General features: G+C 46.8%; 1 protein-coding gene across 2 annotated transcripts in view; it reads right to left on the bottom strand.

Moving 5' to 3' along the window:
- The window catches only part of DIPK1B (divergent protein kinase domain 1B), a 139,852-nt gene extending 117,812 nt beyond the window's left edge, over positions 1–22,040 (bottom strand). The window contains exons 1-2 of one of the 2 annotated variants that reach the window (XM_056539618.1): positions 21,645–22,040; positions 17,696–18,276 (exon numbers count right to left, since the gene is read on the bottom strand). In XM_056539618.1, the coding sequence (XP_056395593.1) occupies positions 17,696–17,758 (63 nt within the window). In that variant the 5' untranslated portion in view covers positions 17,759–18,276; positions 21,645–22,040. Of the gene's footprint in view, positions 1–17,695; positions 18,653–21,644 lie in introns of those variants that run through there. The other variant, XM_056539617.1, reaches the window with a different exon arrangement.
- Positions 22,041–22,580: the final 540 nt, after the last annotated feature.

The raw sequence follows: 22,580 nt of genomic DNA, 5'->3' as shown, positions 1-22,580 counted from the left end.
TAATTAGGCTGCTGGTGCTGGTGTTCAGTCAGGTGAAGTGATTAGACTGATAAGTGGGTTGGTGTCCATTCACATTATGTGCATTTGTGATGCATTTTCTTATTGAAAGTTTGATAAGGGTAAGGTCACATGTGGCGCATGCACCGCGTATTACAGCCAGCCTCCTACTTTGCCCATGTTTCCCTGCTTTGTCTGCTCGTGGCATCAATATATCGCTACGAGCAGGCACAGAGGGAGCTACGAGCAGGCACAGAGGGAGCTGCGAGTCACGCGCTCGCATGTGCAGTGTACTCACAGATATCATGGTCGCAGCCTCTGCTAGGCCCAGAACGACCGTGATGTCTGTCAGTGCACTGCACTTTCTCCCGATAACCACCTGTCCACAGGTTGTGTGTGGTATGGTTTTTCTGCCTCATTCACTTCACTGTAACTGAGCTGACACCAGTCCATGCTTGACAAAGGCACAAAAGCCGAAATGTTGCGCATGTATACACTTTGGTGTGGAATAAAACTTGAAGCCTTTCTTTGAATTCCGGATCTCTGGCATCTGTTTTGCTGTGTCCATTCGTGTCTTGAGCTGACACCAGGCACAACCCATAGACACGCATGGTGCCATTTTTGGAAGTAAACAGTCATGTGTTCTCTATTTCTGCTACCCTAGCCGTTCCCAAGCAGTGCGGCCTCATGGGGTTATACATATGGTACAAACCAACTTAATGTCCTGTGTAGGCGAATAAACACGAACATACATATACACATTCTTGAGCGCTCAGCCTTACGCTCTTCCTATATTTTGCTATTAACAACCCCAGCTGTCTAGGCGCATTGGAGAATTTAGGATGAGAACCGACCACTGACAGATGTTCACGGCACAATTAGATTACGCTCTTACAAAGGGGGGAAAAAACACTATGAAAAGGGAAGAGACTTCTGGGTAATTCCATTAGTATGGTGGCCGGGTGAGTCACCGCTGGACTGATACGCGTTCATTTGCCCCATTTGTCCACATCGCTCTTTTGCACAGTCTGATGGATCTTTTATTTTTGTGCACTGTAATTCTGCGCTATTTATGCTTTAACAAAATATTAAATGGTACCTGTCAATCCCAGCACTTGCCCAGCTCTGCTAAACTGCTACTGGGGAAGATTTTTAAGCTGCAGTTAAGATGTGTTATCAGTAATGAAGAGGAATCTGTGGAGGGACGTAAAGTTGGGTGGTCCGCAGCTCATACATCCGTCAGACCTCTCAGGACCCGGCCCAGACGCCTACAATGCCTGATCACAATGATCTTTACATACACCTGCTGTCACATGACAGAACATATAGCAGAGCTGAGAAGGCTGCACCTTATGTAGGTACTGGAGATGGAGGCACAGGAGCGCTGCGGTGAGGCCCGATTGGCTTCTTATTAATTCATTTTGGGGTTTCCCCTAAATCTATAACAATACAAAAACAATACAAAAAACATCTACACGGGAAGAGATATGACGCTGTGTTATCTTCTGTCAGGTCCAAGTATTGGAGAAGGTCAGAGTTTTCCTCTATTCATTCACTGACCCCCAGATAAAGATATGAATATTGACACCATCATCGGTCACCCGGAGCCGTACCGTGTACAGAGAGGACTGCAAAATGCCATTAAGTGTCCATAAACAGTGAAATATTCCAGATAGATGGAGGAGGTATCTCCATTAAGTAACACAGCGCCCTCCCCTGACCTTTCCCTTGTCATATCTCTATTAGTTCAGCACGGATGAAGGCCTCACACCTTGGTATGTCGGCTCAGGGCAGGGTAATACTGAAGACTCCTGTGCCTGGACAATGCGGCTTTCTACACCCATCACTCTATGGAGATTAATCATCCTATAGGATTCATTTTATAACATTTATCTGTAACAGAGACAGAACTGGGCTTCACATACAGTATCGCAGTCAACATTTCTGGGTTCTAACTGTGGCCTCTAATGCTCAGATACCCCTAGGATTTACAGTAGGGCTGGAGTGCGTGGGACTGTTTTTTTCAATCCTGCTCCCACTCGCTCCTGCTGGATTTCTGGCCATTACTGCCAACTCCCTGCAAGCTGTGTGTTTCACTTCTGCAACGTGTCCAATCCTGCCTGTTCCAACAAACATTTTGCCACAGGTATTAGAAATAGTACCTCCTGTGCCATTTCATAACCCCCAGTGCCATTTTGTCAGCCCCTGGTGGAGAAAAATTCCATTGCCGTTAAAGGGGTACTCCGGTCCTAAGACATCTTATCCCCTATCCAAAGGATAGGGAATAGGATATCTGATCACTGTAGCCTCTGATTCTGCCGGGTCATAACTACGGGGCCGGAATATTGTGACATCACGCCCCGCCCCCGCAATGCAATTCTATGGGAGGGGTCATGACGGTAGTTGTGACCCAACGGTGGGACCCCCGCGATAAGACATCTTATCCCCTATCCTTTGGATAGCGAATAAGATGTCTTATGGCCGGAGTACCCCTTTAATACGATTTTGATGTACAGTGCACACTCCGGATTCCAGCAGCAGAGCTTCCACTACTAAATGAATGATCTTGCTCATTCTTTTGTCAGAATCTGTGCGGAATACATTGCCGTCTATGGGGAACGGCAATGTCCACACTAGCTGCCCTACAACCCAGCCTGAAATTTCTCTATATGAACCCAGCCTCACAATGTCTGAGCATCAGAAAGTTATAGTAAATTGGTCCTTACATCTCTTACAATCTAGCACGGCAGAGCATACCCACGACAGGCAATGTAGCACAGCAAAGAATGCCCACTACAGGCAACATAGCACAGCAGAGCATGCCCACTACAGGCAACATAGCAGAGCATGTCAAGTACAGGCAGTTTAGCACAGCAGAGCATGCCCACTGCAGGCAATGTAGCACAGCAGAGCATGCCCATTACTGGCAGTATAGAGGATTATGAATGGTTGCAGGGAATGTAATGTTTTCAGAGTTTCTTTCATATTTTGTACACCTGATGTCAATCTCCTAATTCACAACTTCTGATTGAGCATCCTGCGCCATTCATCAAAAAAATTATATCATGCAGACATCTCGGATGCCGTATCCAGGCCGCTAATTCACTGGCAACATAGTGGCTCATGAATCACGATGAAGACCCATAAAATGGCTGCCTCTGCAGAAAATGCTTTAAGACACATTTTTCTGGATGACTGATGGGCCCTACATGATCTATATCCCTCTTGTGACTGGATGAGGGTGCCGCAACCATGTAAACAGCGCTCACAATTTTTGGGCTTTGAAAAAAGAGGTTTAGATAAAGAGAACGTCTGGGGCCCCGCACATCACACACTGCCCTCACTACCTGTCTGCGCCGGCGGCTTCACTCCACTCAGGGGCGCCTCTTCCCTCTTATGTGCATTGCGCGCGTTTTGTAAAGCCATCCATTCTGCATCGCTGTTATGCAAATCAATATACACTATATGGCACTCAGACATCATTTTTATTAGTGAGCTTTTCATTTGCCTAATCCTCCAGGAATTGCTGGTGAATGATGATCCGGAGGCATGCCGCTGAAATGCAACCAACAAACTTCTGCAGGATGAATCAGTCTCTATCAGCTCCAGCACTCGGGAGACCCGGCCGCCGGATGGGAGGAGGGCAACGACTGCCGCAGAATTTACTTGGCACCTCTGCTCTACGTTTAATGTTACAAAGCAGTGAATCTTGCTCTGAAGACGTCGATCAATGAACCGGAGGCACGAAGACGACCCGTCAGCTCTACTGATACAGGTCTTAATAAATATTTGTATTCTTGATCAAATAACAATTCTGCAGCATCTTTTCTTTTACGTCCATGCTGTGCTGTTCCTGATATTTCACCTGAATATTAACAGCTTAAGGAGGAAGCCAATTTTGGCCTTAAGGACAAGACGATTTATTTTTTTATTTGCACTTTCATTTTTTCCTTCACACTAAAAATCACACCAATGTTCAACTTTGCACCTACAGACAACTTTGATTGCAGAATCTAAAGGGTAAAAAAACTGGCCGATACTACTCGCTGATAGTGATCTTAGAGAGGTCCTTACCCCGCACCCATCAGTCACCTGTAGAAGTGGTATATCAGAGAACATTTAGTGAAGAGTCACTTTGATTGTACAGGCGGTACATGGTTAAGGTCCCCTACATTAGGATCCTACCCATGCGGAAATTTTTCCTGTTGTCATTTGGTGCCAAAAGGGAAGGAATTTAGAAAACCCAATTGATGGATGCACCTATGTGATGAGGGACTTTGTTAACTGTCAAACCACTGGAGTAATCTACATTGCACAAAGTGGATGCTCCATGGTTTATGTTGGAAAAACTATCCAACAATTCAGAAGAATTTGTAAACATGTTAGTACAATCTGTACCAGAGCGGATACACCTCAGGTAAGACATTTTGCCTCCCATCATGGAGGTGACATGTCGAGTCTTCATTTTTAAGGTATAGCCAAACTTCGACTTGGTCCTAGGTGTGGAAACTTGGACAAGAGGCTGTTATGCGAAGAAGCGAAATGGATCCATCGGCTAAAATCAATGTCTCCTCAAGGTCTTAATGAAGGATTCACCTTCAGTGCATTCCTCTAGAATACCTGCCTAATATTAATGTTTAAATAATTATCATTCATAGCTAACAAGTTGAATTATCAAGCTCACATGCAATTTTTAATGTCATAGGGAAATGATGTGCGGATGTACATGGGACATTCACCCATTATTATTTTCCGATACCAAGTTCACTCAGTTATTCCTGGAATTTATCAGCGATGTGACTGGCATCTCAAGTTGACCAATATGGATTATACCTGGCATCTCAAGGTGACCAATATGGATTATACTTATTTACCAACAATCGTATACTTACCAGTCCCTGTATTATTTTAACACATTCATTCCAAACTTATCCTAAAATATCTAATTACTTACCAGTTTCTGCGTCAATTCCAAAATATCAACTCTGGAAAAGATGTTTCATGGTCAATATCATTTGATAATCAATTGATAATGGTGAAAATGTAGATGTAGAGGTAAATGTGGACAATGCCATCATTGATGTTCCTGCAGACACCCATCATTGTAGATTTTATTGATTCACTATTTAGACTGGATGGTCAGAATTGCTAATAGCACGTAGGATTCAATTGGCACTTGTATATTTTAAACATTTATAGTGTGCGGATTGAATAAAGATTGCACTTTTAACAATCAAATTTTTAGGTGTATGGAAAGAAAGGGTCATTTTTGGATCACCTACTGGTGATCTATATGATTATTGTTCCACCAGGTTTGAAGGACACTTAGCCTGTGAGCATGCTTTAAAGTAAACCAATTATCAGATTTGACCCTATATAATGCTTGGCAAAGCGTTATATAGGGTAAAATTGTTGTCCTCACCATCCCCGGGGGACGCTCCTGCCCCCAGGGATGGTGAAGATATGAAGTTATAAACTAGTCACCGCCGCCGCCGTAAGTAGTCACCTGGGCGGGGAGCTCTTCTCCCCAACTCCCATTTTTCGGCCGGCAGCGACGCCCCCTCCGCTTGATGGGCTGCGTCATCGTTCCGCTCACTGAACAGACGGAGCAGAGTGATGACGCGGCCCATCAATCAAGCGGAGGGGGCGTCGCTCCCGGCCGAAGAACGGGAGTAGGTGAGAAGAGCTCCCCGCCCAGGTGACTACTTACGATGGCGGCGGTGACTAGTTTATAACTTCATATCTTCACCATCCCTGGGGGCAGATAGGGTAAAATCTTGATGATTGGTTCCCTTTAACTCCTTGGGGACGAACGGCGTATGCATACGCCCTCGCGTCCCGTCACCTAAGGACAGAGGGCGTATCCATACGCCCTCCGTATTTCCGATCACTGCCGCTTGCCGGGCGGGGTGATCGGACCTGGATGCCTGCTGATATCTATCAGCAGGCATCCCGTGGCAATGCCTAGGGGAGTCCTGAGACCCCCCCATATCGGCGATCGCAGCAAATCGCAGGTCAATTCAGACCTGCGATTTGCCGCGATCCGGGCAAATCGGGTCACTGGTGACCCGATCTCCCGGAAAATAAGACTGATCGGAGCTGTCAGAGACAGCTCCGACCAGCCTAAAGCATAGGAGCGAGGTGGCAGTGTTGCCACCCCCTCCAATCCCCTGCCATTGGTCGGTCAGGCTGACCACCAATGACAGGAGGGGGGCGGGGGGTTAGAGTTCATTTCCCCCCGCTCTGCGCACCGATCGAAGTCGGTACAGAGCGGGGGGAACACTGGCGGCGAGGGGGGGGGGGGGGGACATGGCTCGGCTTACCCGGACCGGCATCGGCGGCAGCAGGAACAAGCGGCACGAGCAGGAGGAGCAGCGACCGGAAAGTGCGGCTGAGAAGACTGCAGTGAAGATCGCGATAAGTGATCTTCACTGTGGCCTTCTAAAAGCTGCAAAACTACAACTCCCAGCATGCCCACACAGCCAAAGGCTGTCTAGGCATGCTGGGAGTTGTAGTTTTGCAACATCTGGAGGGTCACAGTTTGGAGACCACTGTGTAGTGGTCTCTAAACTGTGGTCCTCCAGATGTTGCAAAACTACAACTCCCAGCATGCACTGACTGTCTGGGCATGCTGGGAGTTGTAGTTTTGCAACATCTGAAGTGGCACAGTTTGGAGACCACTATAAGGTGGTCTCCAAACTGTAGCCCTCCAGATGTTGCAAAACTACAACTCCCAGCATGCACAGACAGTCAGGGATGCTGGGCGTGTAGTTCTGCAATATCTGGCCCTTCAGATGTTGCAGAACTACAACTCCCAGCATGCCTGGACAGTCTGGGCATGCTTGGAGTTGTAGTTTTGCAACATCTGGAGGGCTACAGTTTGGAGGCCACTGTTCTTCCCCAGTTGTTGCATAACTACAACTCCTAGTATGCCCAGACTGTCCAGGCATGCTGGGAGTTGTAGTTCTGCAACATCTGAAGGGCCAGATATTGCAGAACTACACGCCCAGCATCCCTGATTGTCTGGCCGTGCTGGGAATTGTAGTTTTGCAACAGCTGTAGGCACACTGGTTGGGAAACACTGAGCTAGAGTCTGTTTCCTAACTCAGTGATTTCAACCCGTGTGCCTCCAGCTGTTGCAAAACTACAACTCCCAGAGTGTACTGACAGACCGTACATGCTGGGAGTTGTAGTCTTGCAACAGCTGGAGGCACATGGGTTGGAATCACTGAGCTAGAGTCTGTGTTCTAACTCAGTGGTTCCCCACCAGTGTGCCTACAGCTGTTGTAAAACTACAACTCCCAGCATGTACGGTCTGTCAGTACATTCTGGGAGTTGTCATTTTGCCACAGCTGAAGGTTTGGGGCGCCCCCCCCCCATGTGAATGTACAGGGTAGATTCACACAGGCGGGTTTACAGTGGGTTTCCTTCAAGGAAACTTACTGTGAACCCCTGCCTGTGTGAATGTACCCTAAAAACATTACACTACACTAACAAATAATAAAAAAGTAAAACACTACACATACACCCTCTTACATGTCGCCCCCCCCCCCCCCCAATAAAAATGAAAAACGTCTCATACGGCAGTGTTTCCTAAACGGCGCCTCCAGCTGTGGCAAAGCCACAACTCCCAGTGTTGCCGGACAGCCATAGACTGTCCTGGCAGGCTGGGAGTCTTGCAACAGCCGAAGGCACCCTGTGGGAGACACTGCTGTAGGGTTTTGGTGGAGACAAGCCCCATCCTTGTAACCGGGTCCACCCCTACTGCAAATTCCTTATTCAGGCCTCAAATGCGCATGGCGCTCTTGGCGATTTTTCTCCCATTACCCTTTGTAGAAATGGTAAATTTGGGGAAAAAACCTGCACTTTAGTGAAAAAAAATTTTTTTCATTTACACATCCGAATATAACGAAAAGTCGTCTAACACCTGTGGGGTGTTAAGGCTCACCGGACCCCTTGTTACGTGCCTTGAGGGGTGTAGTTTCCAAAATAGTATGCCATGTGTTTTTTTTTTGCTGTTCTGGCACCATAGGGGCTTCCTAAATGCGACATGCCCCCAAAAACAATTTCAGCAAAACTCACTCTCCAAAATCCCATTGTTGCTCCTTCCCTTCTGAGCCCTCTACTGCGCCCGCCGAACACTTGACATACACATATGAGGTATTTCCATACTCGAGAGAAATTGGGTTACAAATTTTGGGGGGCTTTTTCTCCTTTTACCCCTTGTAAAATTTCAAAAACTGGGTCTACAAGAACATGCCAGTGTAAAAAAATTAAGATTAAAAATTTTCTCCTTCACTTTTCTGCTATTCCTGTGAAACACCTAAAGGGTTAACAAACTTACTGAATGTCATTTTGAATACTTTGAGGGGTGCAGTTTTTATAATGGGGTAATTCATGGGGTATTTCTAATATGAAGGCCCTTCAAATCCACTTCAAAACTGAACTGGCCCCTAAAAAATTCAGATTTTGAAAATTTTGTGAAAAATTTGAAAATTGCTTCTGAACTTTTAAGCCCTCTGATGTTTTCCAAAAGTAAAAACATCTCAACTTTATGATGCAAACATAAAGTGGACATATTGTATATGTAAATCAAAATATTATTTATTTAGAATGTTTATTTTCCTTACAAGCAGAGAGCTTGTAGAAAAATGCTAAATTTACAATTTTTTCATCAAATTTTGGAATTTTTCACCAAGAAATGATGCAAGTATCGACAAAAATTTACCACTAACATAAAGTAGAATATGTCACGAAAAAACAATCTCGAAATCAGAATGAAAAGTAAAAGCATCCCAGAGTTATTAATGCTTAAAGTGACAGTGGTCAGAATTGCAAAAAATGCTCCCGTCCTTAGGGTTATAATGGGCTCCGTCCCCAAGGAGTTAAATGCCGGTAACGGACCAGGGCGTACAGGTACGCCCCTGGTTCTTAAGTACCAGGACGCAAGGGCGTACCCATACTCCCTTCATCCTTAACAGGTTAAAGCTATCCTGTACCTCTTCTAACTCCTTGGAATAAGCTGTCTTGTGTGTACATGAGGAGGGGAAGAGGGGATCCTGCTCCCCTGTATCTCTCTAACACAACCTCAAAAGCAGCAGCAGCATGGCAGATATTATAGAGCAGTACTCAGCACTATAAGCTGTAAATCCAGCAATGGGGGAGGTGTAACACTTACTAAAGATTTCCCCAACTTTTCTGTCTCTTGTAACACTCTGCAGCTTCACCCTACTCCCCACTCCACAGACTTTTATAGGCAGCATGGAAGACATTATATAGCAGTAGTGAGCAATGTAAGCTGTAAATCCAGCACTGGGGGATATATCAAGCTTATTAGAGATTTTTACCATCTTCTCTGTGTCTCTGCCTCTGTCTCATTCTCTCCTCTCCACAGACTTCTTTGAGAAGTATGGAGATCATTATAGAGCAGTATCGAGTACTGTAAGCTGTAACTCCAGCAATGGGGCATGTCAGATACTTACAAAAGCTTTCACAAGCTTGTCCGTGTCTCTAGCTCACTCTGCAGCTTCATTTTCCTCCTCTCTTTACAGACTTCTATGGGCAGCATGGAGGACATTATAGAGTAGTACTGAGCGGTGTAAGCTGTAACTCCAGCACTGGGGGATATATCATAATTACTAGAGATTTCACCAGCTTCTGTTTCTCTGCCTCTGTTGAGAAGGGAGGAGGATGGGGCTGCAGAATGACACAGAGTATGGAGGTTGTTATAGAGCAGTACTGAGCAGTGTAAGCTGTAAGTGTATAAACAAATAGAGAGGGCCGCCCGGGCAGGTACAGTGGTAATAATGGGAGATTTTAACTATCCAGATATAGATTGGGGCCGGGGGTTGGCTAAAACTACAAAGGGGAGAAAATTCCTAAATTTATTGCAGGATAATTTTATGGGCCAGTTTGTGGAGGACCCAACAAGAAGTGATGCCTTGTTGGATCTGATCATTTGCAACAACGCAGAGCTGGTTGGTAATGTAACTGTGCGGGAAAACCTTGGTAATAGCGACCACAATATAGTTACTTTTGACTTAAAATGTAGAAAACAAAGACAGACGGGGAAAGCAAAAACATATAACTTTAAAAAGGCAAATTTCCCTGGGCTGAGGGCTGCACTACAGGACATAGACTGGGGGGAGGTGTTCTCAAATACTGATACAGAAGGGAAATGGGACATCTTTAAATCAACTCTAAATAACTATACAGCTAAATATATACCAAAGGGGAACAAATATAAACGATTAAAACTAAATCCTACATGGCTGACAAATGAGGTTAAAAGAGCAATAAACAACAAAAAAATAGCCTTCAAAAAATACAAATCTGATGGGTCAGCTATAACATTTAAACAGTACAAGGAGCTTAATAAAATCTGTAAAAATGTAATAAAAACAGCAAAAATTCAAAATGAGAGACAGGTGGCCGAAGAAAGCAAAACTAATCCTAAATATTTTTTTAGATATATAAATACAAAAAAACCAAGGACAGAGCATGTAGGACCCCTTAATAATGATAATGGGGAGGTTGTCACGGGCGATCAAGAGAAGGCGGAGCTACTGAATGGGTTCTTTAGTTCTGTATATACTATGGAAGAAGGAGCTGACATTGGTCAGGTCAGTGCTGGTAACACATCATATAATGTATTGAACTGGCTTAATGTAGAGATGGTACAAGGTAAGTTAAGTAAAGTAAATGTAAGCAAATCTCCAGGGCCGGATGGACTACACCCAAGAGTTCTTAGAGAGGTAAGTTCAGTAATATCTGTACCCTTGTTCATGATATTTAGAGATTCTCTGGTGTCTGGTATTGTGCCAAGGGACTGGCGCAAGGCTAATGTGGTACCAATCTTCAAGAAGGGCTCTAGGTCTTCGCCAGGCAATTATAGACCGGTAAGTCTAACGTGCATTGTGGGTAAATTGTTTGAAGGACTTATAAGGGATTACATACAGGAATACATAGGGGATAATAGTATTATAAGTGATAACCAGCATGGGTTTACTAAGGATAGAAGTTGTCAAACCAATCTAATTTGCTTTTATGAAGAGGTGAGTAGAAGCCTTGACAGAGGAATGGCTGTGGATATAGTGTTTCTGGATTTTGCCAAAGCATTTGATACTGTCCCTCACAGACATCTGACAGGTAAGTTAAGGTCCTTGGGCTTGGAAACTTTAGTTTGTAACTGGATTGAACACTGGCTCATAGATCGTACCCAGAGAGTGGTGGTAAATGATTCGTACTCTGATTGGTCCCCGGTTATTAGTGGTGTACCCCAAGGTTCAGTACTGGGCCCGCTGCTGTTTAATTTATTTATCAATGATATAGAGGATGGTATTAACAGCTCTGTTTCTATCTTTGCAGATGACACCAAGCTTTGTAGCACAGTACAGTCTATAGAGGATGTGCATAAGTTACAAGATGACTTGGATAGACTAAGTGTCTGGGCATCCACTTGGCAAATGAGGTTCAATGTGGATAAATGTAAAGTTATGCATCTGGGTACTAATAACCTGCATGCGTCGTATGTCTTAGGGGGGATTAAACTGGCAGAGTCACTGGTAGAGAAGGATCTGGGTGTACTTGTAGATCACAGACTACAAAATAGCATGCAATGTCAGGCTGCTGCTTCCAAAGCCGGCAGGATATTGTCATGTATAAAAAGAGGCATGGACTCGAGGGGCAGGGACATAATACTCCCCCTTTATAAAGCATTGGTACGGCCTCACCTGGAATATGCTGTTCAGTTTTGGTCGCCTGTTCATAAAAGGGACACTGCGGAGTTGGAAAGGGTGCAGAGACGCGCGACTAAACTAATATGGGGCATGGAACATCTTAGCTATGAGGAGCGATTAAAGGAGTTACAATTGTTTAGTCTTGAGAAGAGACGTTTAAGGGGGGATATGATAAACGTATATAAGTATATAAATGGCCCATACAAAAAATATGGAGAAAAACTGTTCCAGGTTAAACCCCCCCAAAGGACGAGGGGGCACTCCCTCCGTCTGGAGAAGAAAAGGTTTAGTCTAAAGGGGCGGCACGCCTTCTTTACCGTGAGGACTGTGAATTTATGGAACGGTCTACCTCAGGAACTGGTCACAGCAGGAACAATTAACAGCTTTAAAGCAGGGTTAGATACATTCCTGGAACAAAATAACATTAATGCTTATGCAGAATTATAAAACTACATCCCTTTCCCTTATCCCCTTACTTCCTTCCCTTCAATCCCCTGGTTGGACTTGATGGACGTATGTCTTTTTTCAACCATACTAACTATGTAACTATGTAACTATGTAAATCCAGCAATGTGGAGATATAACTCTTATTAGAGATTTCACAAGCTTGTCTGTGTCTCTGCCTCTGTCTCACTCTGCAGTTTCATCCTCATTCCCTCTTCACAGGCTTATATGGGAAACATGGAGGCCATAATAGAGCAGTACTGAGCAGTGTAAGCTATGAATCTGGTACAAGAGGGGAATATAACATAAATAAGCAGATCTTTATTAAACTTTTATCAAATTTACTGAGTGAAAGATGAATTTAGGAGGAGGGCAAGGGGATAGGTGGAGAAAGAGGTTTTTATATTCATTTATATTTACACTTTATTTGTACTATTCACATTTGGTGAAAATACAGTGACTACTTAAGGCAGTGTTTTCCAAACACTGTGCTTCCAGCTGTTGCAAAACTACAACTCCTAGCTTGGCCGAATAGCCTGCATGTATTCCCTAGAAATTTCTGCAAACATTTGGCTCTCAAGCTGTTGCCCCTTTACTGTAGCCATGTGCCTCCAACCTCTGGCTGTCAGGCCATAATGGGAGTTGTAGTTTTGCAAAAGCTGGGGAGCCACAGGTTGGGGACCATTGATCCTAGGGTAGTAACCTCCAAATTCTGGACCTACAGCTGTTGCCAAACTACAACTCCCAGCATGCCTGGACAGCCTTAATCCACAGGTTGGGGGAAACCACTATTATAGATGCTGCAGTTGCAGCTAAAGGCTGTCCGGGAATGCTGGGAGTTGCAGTTTTGCAACATCTGGAGGGCCATAGTTTGGAGTCTACTACCATAAACTAGTGGTCTTCAGCGTTTGCCCTCCAGTTGTTGCAAATTGACACCTCTTAGTGTGCTTGCTGGGAATTGTAGTTATGGAACAGCTGAAGAGCCACAACTTGGTGATCTCTGCCATAGACATTAGTGCATTGATCGGACCAGGTACCATCAGGCTGGTGAAGTCCGGATATGCAACTGGTGGGGGGCCCCTTTATAGAGGGTCACTCTTAAGGCAATCACATTTACAAAGACAAAAGAATTGAAAGGTGACCCAGACGAGTGACGTCCTGCTCCCCGCGCTGCGGAGCCGCTGAGTGACTGGCTTTATGTATCGCCTGACCCCGCAGTTGCCGGTATAGCCTTACAGAAGATGACAAGGAGATAGGAAACTTGATGCATGGTAGGTCTGTTCTTCGCTGGCATAACCGCACGACAGACAATCCGGCCGATGTTTAACCATTTCCCACACAAAAGGAGGCCTCATACATTTTACAAGAGGACACAAGAACGCGGTGCGTCGTGCCCTTCGCAGCGGTTGGTAGCGACCATCTGCAAAACATCGAAACCCAAAACCACTGCAGACATTTACAGTGAAGAAAGGCAGAATCTGGCCCATATCATTCATCCTATAATATAGCAAATTAACCTTTCTGTCCCATAACGTGTATGTGGCTGCGGGCAGCGTCTAATAATAACAGTGCCACATACATTTATTTTTCACGATCAAACGGGATGAAGAATCCATCAACCTCAGGAACAGCTGAACCTCTGGGGCCATCCAGGATCATTTTTGGAAGAGCCGGAAATTATTTTTATCTTGGATCAGGTAGAATTAACCCTTTAGGCTGTTCCTTCCACATTACAGGAGAGGTGACGGCACTGACTCACACTATAATAAAGGTAATAGCGGCAGGTCATCGTCTTCCCGCAGGACATGGCCGCCCCAGTACCTGACAATTGGACCTCACAGTCTGTGACATTTACTCAATCATGGACAGATAAAAAGTGACAGGGAAGGAAAAGCTTCAACAGACGACAGATTTAGGAACAAATATCCAGCTACAAAATGGAATTCTAAATGTAAAAAATGAAAAAAAAGGCAATTTTACACAGAATTATAAATCTCACCTAACTATTAAGTGACCGCTGCGCTCTCATCTTGTGGACTACAGGGGGTTCTTCAAACCCTTGGAGTTTGATCCCCATCAGTTATAAAGTCCAGGAAAACCCCTTAAAAATCAATCAGAAGCTTGAAAAAGTCCCATGTAGTTGGGTCCACATGAATACAAGATCACCCACCTGTATTGGTGAATGGCTACATAACTTTACTGGTATACAGGCAAAATCGTGCCCCCATTCAACACCCCATGTTTGCACCACTATCAGGGCACCATGTCTTAAACGTAGCCAAACACATCACTCAGCTGACCTCGAACTCTCCCAATCCCATACACGAAATTCAGCTGACCACCATCTCTCCCAATCCCCCCCATACACATAATTCAGCTGACCGCCATCTCTCCCAATCCTTCCCATACACGTAATTCAGCTGACCGCCATTTCTACGGATCCACCCCCATACACATATTCAGCTGACCGCCACCTCTCCCGATCTCCCATGCACTTTGTTCAGATGACCTCTTTCTCTCCCGATTATCCCCTAATACATTGTTCAGCTGGCCACCATCTCTCCTGATCCCCCATACACATTGTTCAGCTGACAGCCATCTCTTCTGATTCTCCCCCCATACACGTAACTCAGCTGACCGCCATCTCTCCGTACACATAATTCAGCTTACCGCCATCTCTCCCAATACACATAGTTCAGCTGACCACCATCTCAAGATACACCATACACGTAATTTAGCTGACTGCCATCTCCCCATACACATGGTTCATCTTACCACCATCTCTCCTGATCCTCCATACACATGGTTCAGCTGTCCACCATCACTTCTGATTTTCTCCCAATACACGTAATTCAGCTGACCACCATCTCTCCCAATCCTCCCCATACACATTAAATGGCTAGCCAGTAACAGCAGGTTTGTTAGTTAAAAATTGCTAAGCTGTGCTGCTATTTTACATCTATGAGAAACTACAGATAACCCTGGTAGGAAAATTATTATCAGTTTTTTTCAGTTCCTCCATTAAAATACAACAGGAAAAATCTAATTCTGCAGTTGGTGAAACCTTGAGGACTGGGGGAGCCCGACCTTAGACTATAACAAGTACATGTGACCAAGGTTTTGACCAGCCTGTCTGTGGATCTGGGATGGACACATGGTCATCAATAAGAACTTTCATAGACTACAAGAGAGAATAACCCAAAAGATGGCAGAGCAGATGTCCAGGAGCCCTGTCATCTTAAAGGGTTTATACAACACGACTTTACTAATTACCTGTCAGCCAGTAATGGACATGTTTACCAAGGATCTGTGATTGTGTTGGTGGTAAATGGCCATGTCCTGTGTTTTGGGATCTGGCTAATTCCTGTTCCTATGACCTTCCTCAAACTACAATCCCCAGGGTTCCTAGGTTGGAGGTCCCATTTCTACCTCCCACACGTGTCACCCCACCCATTGCAGCACAGCTATGCTTCTTTGCATGCTGTGCTGTACTTAAAATTACAATTCCCTGAAGCCCTGTGGAGAATGATCTCCTTTCCACCCAGCGGTCACTCCACTCATTGAAGCACAGACAGGCTCCTTTTCAACATCTGCCTGGTAATGTGATGTCTGGGGCCAGACTGCAACCTGGGAAAAGCCAGAGTCAACACTCATTTTGTATGCTGCTAAAAATGCACATTGTGACAAAGATCACATAAGAATTGCAAGACCAACCATCAAACACAGGTACAGACACTATATTATGAACTACAGTAACTTTATAGCCCCTGTAGCACAGTAAAAATAAATAAAATCCCTGAATACCCCTTTAAGAATTTCCCTATACAAGACGTCAACCACTGATCTGAGGAAGGGAGTGGCTCCCCCAAAACGTGTCATCCTTTATTGCATAATGTTTATAATTTTTTGCTTTAATAAACCACTCCAGTGCTTTGAAATACTCCTGGTTTGGACATCCCTTCTTATTGCACACAGCAGCGCCATGCAAAGGGTTATCTTCCTCTACTTTTACTTAACCAAAGAGCAAAGCCAAGAGACATCATGACACGGCATCTACAGAGAGACATAAAGCTCAGTTAAGCATCCGCTCACATTTACCAACCAATAATTCCATCCATAGTGAAATATGGAATGTTCTAGGTCCTCAACGTATAAAACCATGGTCAATGAATTGGTAAACATATAGAGGTGCAGCCACCTTCCATATTGTGGGTTCTTGGTCCAGGATGGGGGCCGGAGTCTTCCCATATTCTCTTATTTTCTAATATGTGGGGACGCAGAGCCGTGTAAAGGTTTACAAAGCCCAATGGGAAGATGGGTCTATCCACAGCCAGGGGCCCTTGTTCACAGCTTTAGGGTTGTCCATGACCATCAGCGGTTATACAGGGGTCCCTATCTATAAACAAGGTTGTCACCTGAGAACCTAAAACTACTACTGCAGCATCTATTCCTCTACCTGTAGCTTTGCAGATCTGCAAAACTACAACTCCCAGCATAGCTATGCAACTTTAGGCTTCAACTGCAGCATCTAGAACAGTGTTGAATAACTACAACTCTCAATATACTCCAACAGCATATGGGGGAAACACTGCTCTAGATGCTGCAGTTAAAGCCAAAAAGCTGTTGGGGTATGCTAGGAGTTCGGATACATGAACAGGTGACTCATCCATGGGGATATATAGGAGTGGTCTCCAAACCGTGGACCTCCAGCTATTGCAAAACTACAACTCGCAGCAGCTGTTGGTTGGTGGATCATGCCGGGAGTTGTAGTTCTGCAAAAGCTGCATACACACTAGTTGGCTAACGGCTGTCTGGGCATGCCTGGAGTTGTAGTTTTGCAACAGCGGGAGAGCCACAAGTTGGAGACTATTGATCTACAGCAGTGGTCTTATAACTGTGGACCACCAGCTGTTGCAAAACTAAAACTCCCAGCATGCCCGGACAGCCGTTAGACAACTAGTGTGTATGCAGCTGTTGCAAAACTACAACTCCTGGCATGGCTGCTTGGAGTTGTAGTTTTCCAAGAGCTGGAGGTCCACAGTTTGGAGATCACTGATATACAGGATAAGACAGTATGACAAGGACACAACGCCAAGAAAACTGTCAATGATCTTAACTAACAAAGGTCTACAAGTCTCCTCCAGGGACCATGAGCAGAAAGTGCATTAATATCTGACTGTGATTTCCTCAACTTCGTTTCTTCCATTATTAATGAAGAGGATATTGAATGTAACTTCAGTTCTGTTTCCTTCTCTTAACCCCCTACGAACGAGGCAGATGGCGGCTCCGTAGATAAAAATATCACTAAAGCTGCATCGTAAATCCAGGATCTGCACCACCAGCGACCGGAAAATCAGGTTTGGTAACAGATACAGGATGTGACAGCAGATACTTTGTATCATCCGACACCATCTCAGGACTCCCTGAGCCCAGTATAAGTCATCACCCAGCATCCAAGATTAGGAGGACTACAAGTCACACATACACAGCACGGGCGTCATCTATGACCTACTCACCTGCAATCCTTTGGAGAGTGGACAGAACAGGACCATGTGGACGAGCCGGCGTACCTTTCTCATCCTCCTAAATCATGGGAGCCAGTCCAGGGATTGGAAGGTTAGGGTGCAGGGGCCCAACAGTGGCTGCTCATTGAGAAGATATCCTGCTGTCCATCCAGTGTAAAAGAATCTCAAGTCTTTGCTTGGAGTAAATCGTTCACCTAAGGATGATGTCCTTCATCACCCATCCAAATGGCCCATTGGATCAGGATCCGGTGCTCCCTGGGGGTCTATATTGCTGGTGGGTCATGTAGAGGAGCACATTCCAGATGACGTGTCCAGGAGACAATGTTGTTCTGACAGGAGCGGGCGGGCGACTGCACACAATGGGGGTAGCTTCTCTGAACGCCAAGAGGGATTGTTTATCTGCCGCTGCTATTTGGGGCCCCGGCAGGTCTCGCCACACAGTTCAGCTTCTTCTCAATGCTGCCAAAGAGGAGTCTGCTTCTGGTTGTTGAGTTCCGGGTTGCTGTTTCTCCAGAAGATCCCCCTAAGGTGGGCACCTCTCCTGGTGCTGACTGTAGCCTCACTGCACTTCACTGTGGGCAATAAGGGGGTACTACTCAACCTGCATCTATACCCCCGGTATAATATGCCAAAAACCACCTTACAGCTATATATAAAGTATGGACCCTTGATACAACCTGCTTTTAGCCCCCAGCAGCTATACACCAGGTATGGACCCTAAATTCTCTCCACCTGCCCAGGAGACCCCAACCCTCAGCCTCCCTGCACCTTATTGTAAGTAATAAGGGTGAACTACGCAACCTACAGCTGTACTCCCAATATTACCTGTCCTTAGCCCCCAGGAGCTATCGACCCCTGATATAATATAATCCGCCTTCAGCCCCCCAGCAGCTATACCCCAATATAACCTGCCCTCAGCCCCCCGGCAGCTATACCCCAATATAACCTGCCCTCAGCCCCCCGGCAGCTATACCCCAATATAACCTGCCCTCAGCCCCCCAGCAGCTATACCCCAATATAACCTGCCCTCAGCCCCCCAGCAGCTATACCCCAATATAACCTGCCCTCAGCCCCCAGGCAGCTATACCCCAATATAACCTGCCCTCAGCCCCCAGCAGCTATACCCCAATATAACCTGCCCTCAGCCCCCCAGGAGCTATACCCCAATATAACCTGCCCTCAGCCCCCCAGCAGCTATACCCCAATATAACCTGCCCTCAGCCCCCCAGCAGCTATACCCCAATATAACCTGCCCTCAGCCCCCCGGCAGCTATACCCCAATATAACCTGCCCTCAGCCCCCCAGCAGCTATACCCCAATATAACCTGCCCTCAGCCCCCCAGCAGCTATACCCCAATATAACCTGCCCTCAGCCCCCCAGCAGCTATACCCCAATATAACCTGCCCTCAGCCCCCCAGCAGCTATACCCCAATATAACCTGCCCTCAGCCCCCAGGCAGCTATACCCCAATATAACCTGCCCTCAGCCCCCCAGCAGCTATACCCCAATATAACCTGCCCTCAGCCCCCCAGCAGCTATACCCCAATATAACCTGCCCTCAGCCCCCCAGCAGCTATACCCCAATATAACCTGCCCTCAGCCCCCCAGCAGCTATACCCCAATATAACCTGCCCTCAGCCCCCCAGCAGCTATACCCCAATATAACCTGCCCTCAGCACCCCAGCAGCTATACCCCAATATAACCTGCCCTCAGCCCCCCGGCAGCTATACCCCAATATAACCTGCCCTCAGCCCCCCAGCAGCTATACCCCAATATAACCTGCCCTCAGCCCCCCAGCAGCTATACCCCAATATAACCTGCCCTCAGCCCCCAGGCAGCTATACCTCAATATAACCTGCCCTCAGCCCCCCAGCAGCTATACCCCAATATAACCTGCCCTCAGCCCCCCAGCAGCTATACCCCAATATAACCTGCCCTCAGCCCCCCCAGCAGCTATACCCCAATATAACCTGCCCTCAGTCCCCAGCAGCTATACGCCAATATAACCTGCCCTCAGCCCCCAGCAGCTATACCCCAATATAACCTGCCCTCAGCCCCCCAGCAGCTATACCCCAATATAACCTGCCCTCAGCCCCCCAGCAGCTATACCCCAATATAACCTGCCCTCAGCCCCCAGCAGCTATACCCCAATATAACCTGCCCTCAGCCCCCCAGCAGCTATACCCCAATATAACCTGCCCTCAGCTCCCAGCAGCTATACCCCAATATAACCTGCCCTCAGCCCCCAGCAGCTATACGCCAATATAACCTGCCCTCAGCCCCCAGCAGCTATACCCCAATATAACCTGCCCTCAGCAGCTATACCCCAATATAACCTGCCTTCAGCCCCCAGCAGCTATACCCCAATATAACCTGCCCTCAGCCCCCCAGCAGCTATACCCCAATATAACCTGCCCTCAGCCCCCAGCAGCTATACCCCAATATAACCTGCCCTCAGCCCCCCAGCAGCTATACCCCAATATAACCTGCCCTCAGCACCTATACACCAAGTATGGACCCCTGATATAATCTGCCTTCAGCCCCCCTGTAGCTATACACCAAGTATTCTCTCTACCCATCAGACCCCAGCCCTCAGTCTCATCCCCCTTTCCCCCCTCTTCTGTGGTCCCTGTTACTTCTCACGGCAGGGCACAGTGGTCCTGAACAGGTGGGCACAGGTACAGCCTACAAATCCAGTGCCCCCCTATGACATAACCCATGGTAGAGCCCCCTTTGACCCCTCCTGCTCAGCCTGGGCTCCTCATATCTCCCTGGATGTCTCTGTCCCATCATCCCTCTCTGAGCTGCATCTTCCTGTTTTTAACCCCTTGTTACCTCATTCTACAGATTTAACATCTGCTCTCCCAGTATCATCCGGTCACCCCTATACTAGCATGTCCTTCTGTATCCTGTCACCTGCTATTCCTACTACTCTCCCAGGATAACCCCAATACACCCTGCTCATCAGGGGTACCCCTAATTTATCTTCTCCGTTAGAACTCTTAATGCCCCTTTTCTTTTAGGACACCCCATAATATTTCTAGCCCCCAATCACATGCAGACCAGGGACACTTGTTCTGTCCAAACTCTAAGTCTTTTCATTCCCCTGTACCCCAACCTCTGAGCCCCCGAGGTTAATCGGCTATAACAGAAATTCTATATCCTCTTATCTTGCATCCCTATAACAGAAATTCTATTGCACACCCTATTTACCCTACTCTTCCTGGTCACCACCCTATTATTGTGCACATCCAGGACCCCCTATACCTTGTATTCTCCTACACCCCTCTATATCCTCTCCTCCAGAACCCCCCTAATCCCCTTGTCTGTGCACCCCTCTATATACTCCTTCCCTGCACCCCTAAACCTTGCTGGTATTTTCCTGCACCCCTCTATATCCTCTTCTCCTTTAAGACCGCCCTATATCTTGTATTCCCCTGCACTCCTCTATATCCTCTCCTCCAGGACCCCCCAATATATCTTGTATTCCCCTGCACACCTCTATATCCTCTCCTCCAGGACCCCCCAATATATCTTGTATTCCCCTGCACACCTCTATATCCTCTCCTCCAGGACCCCCCTATATATCTTGTATTCCCCTGCACACCTCTATATCCTCTCCTCCAGGACCCCCCAATATATCTTGTATTCCCCTGCACTCCTCTATATCCTCTCCTCCAGGACCCCCCAATATATCTTGTATTCCCCTGCACTCCTCTATATCCTCTCCTCCAGGACCCCCCTATATACCTTGTATTCTCGAGGATTCCCTATATACCTTGTATTCTCCAGCACCCCCCTATATACCTTGTATTCTCCAGCACCCCCCTATATACCTTGTATTCTCCAGCAACCCCCTATATACCTTGTATTCACCAGCACCCCCCTATATACCTTGTATTCTCCTCTCCTCCGGGACCCCTTGATCCCCGGCTCACCCCTGTCAGCAGCGGCTCTCCGGTGTCTCCTCCCCGGTGCTCTCTTCTCCTGGTGTTCTCCCTCCCGAGGCAGCGGTCCGATGCTCTCTCCTCCCCGGTTCTGGTGCTCTCTCCTCCCCGGTTCTGGGGCTCTCTCCTCCCCGGTTCTGGGGCTCTCTCCTCCCCGGTCCTCTCTCCTCCCCGGTCCTGTTGCCCTCTCCTCCCCGGTCCCCTCTCTTCCCCGGTCCCGGTGCTCTCTCCTCCCCGGTCCCAGTGCTCTCTCTTCCCTGGTGCTCAGGATCAGGCGGCAGCTCGGGCTCTGAGGATTATTTGTCCTCCGACACAAAATGCAGGAGCTGAGGGAGGGGGAGACGGAGCAGGTGCAGCTGGAGGAGGGATGGGGTGGGCGGCTATGTCTGATCACAGCCTCCCCCTACACACCGGCCGCAGTTGCTGCACCTCCTCTTTCTTGTAGCTACATTCCTATACATCCCGGTTATCACTCAGTACAGGTTGTGCCTCAGCTGCTGCACCACCTCCACACTGATCGGTTTCCTTGGTAACCAGAGGCTGAGCTCCTCACCAGCACTTTATATACAGATCTATTCCTCTTCTCTACATTCATTATTGATATAATCCTATTACTGCTGTGCTCAGTGTCGCCCCCTGAGGATTAATCCCTCACATACATTATTCCCATCATTAGTATATACACATCACACAGCTTTATTGAATCCAATTCACCAACATTCTCTGCGATAAACCAAGGTCAGTGTGAACAGAGGCCAAACATCCAAAGAGCAGCGCCCCCTGCTGGCTAACAATCACGAAAAGACATCTTACTAGACTACAACTACCAGCATGCCCTGGCAGCAGTGGTCTCCAATCCAAGGACCTCCCTCTTCTGCAAAACCACAACTCCTAGCATGCTACATCTGGAGGTCCACAGTTTGGAGA

Source organism: Hyla sarda, chromosome 9 (genome assembly GCF_029499605.1).
Source record: "Hyla sarda isolate aHylSar1 chromosome 9, aHylSar1.hap1, whole genome shotgun sequence".
In the NCBI taxonomy this organism is placed as follows: Eukaryota; Metazoa; Chordata; class Amphibia; order Anura; family Hylidae; genus Hyla; species Hyla sarda.
This window is presented reverse-complemented; position numbering and strand designations above follow the sequence as displayed.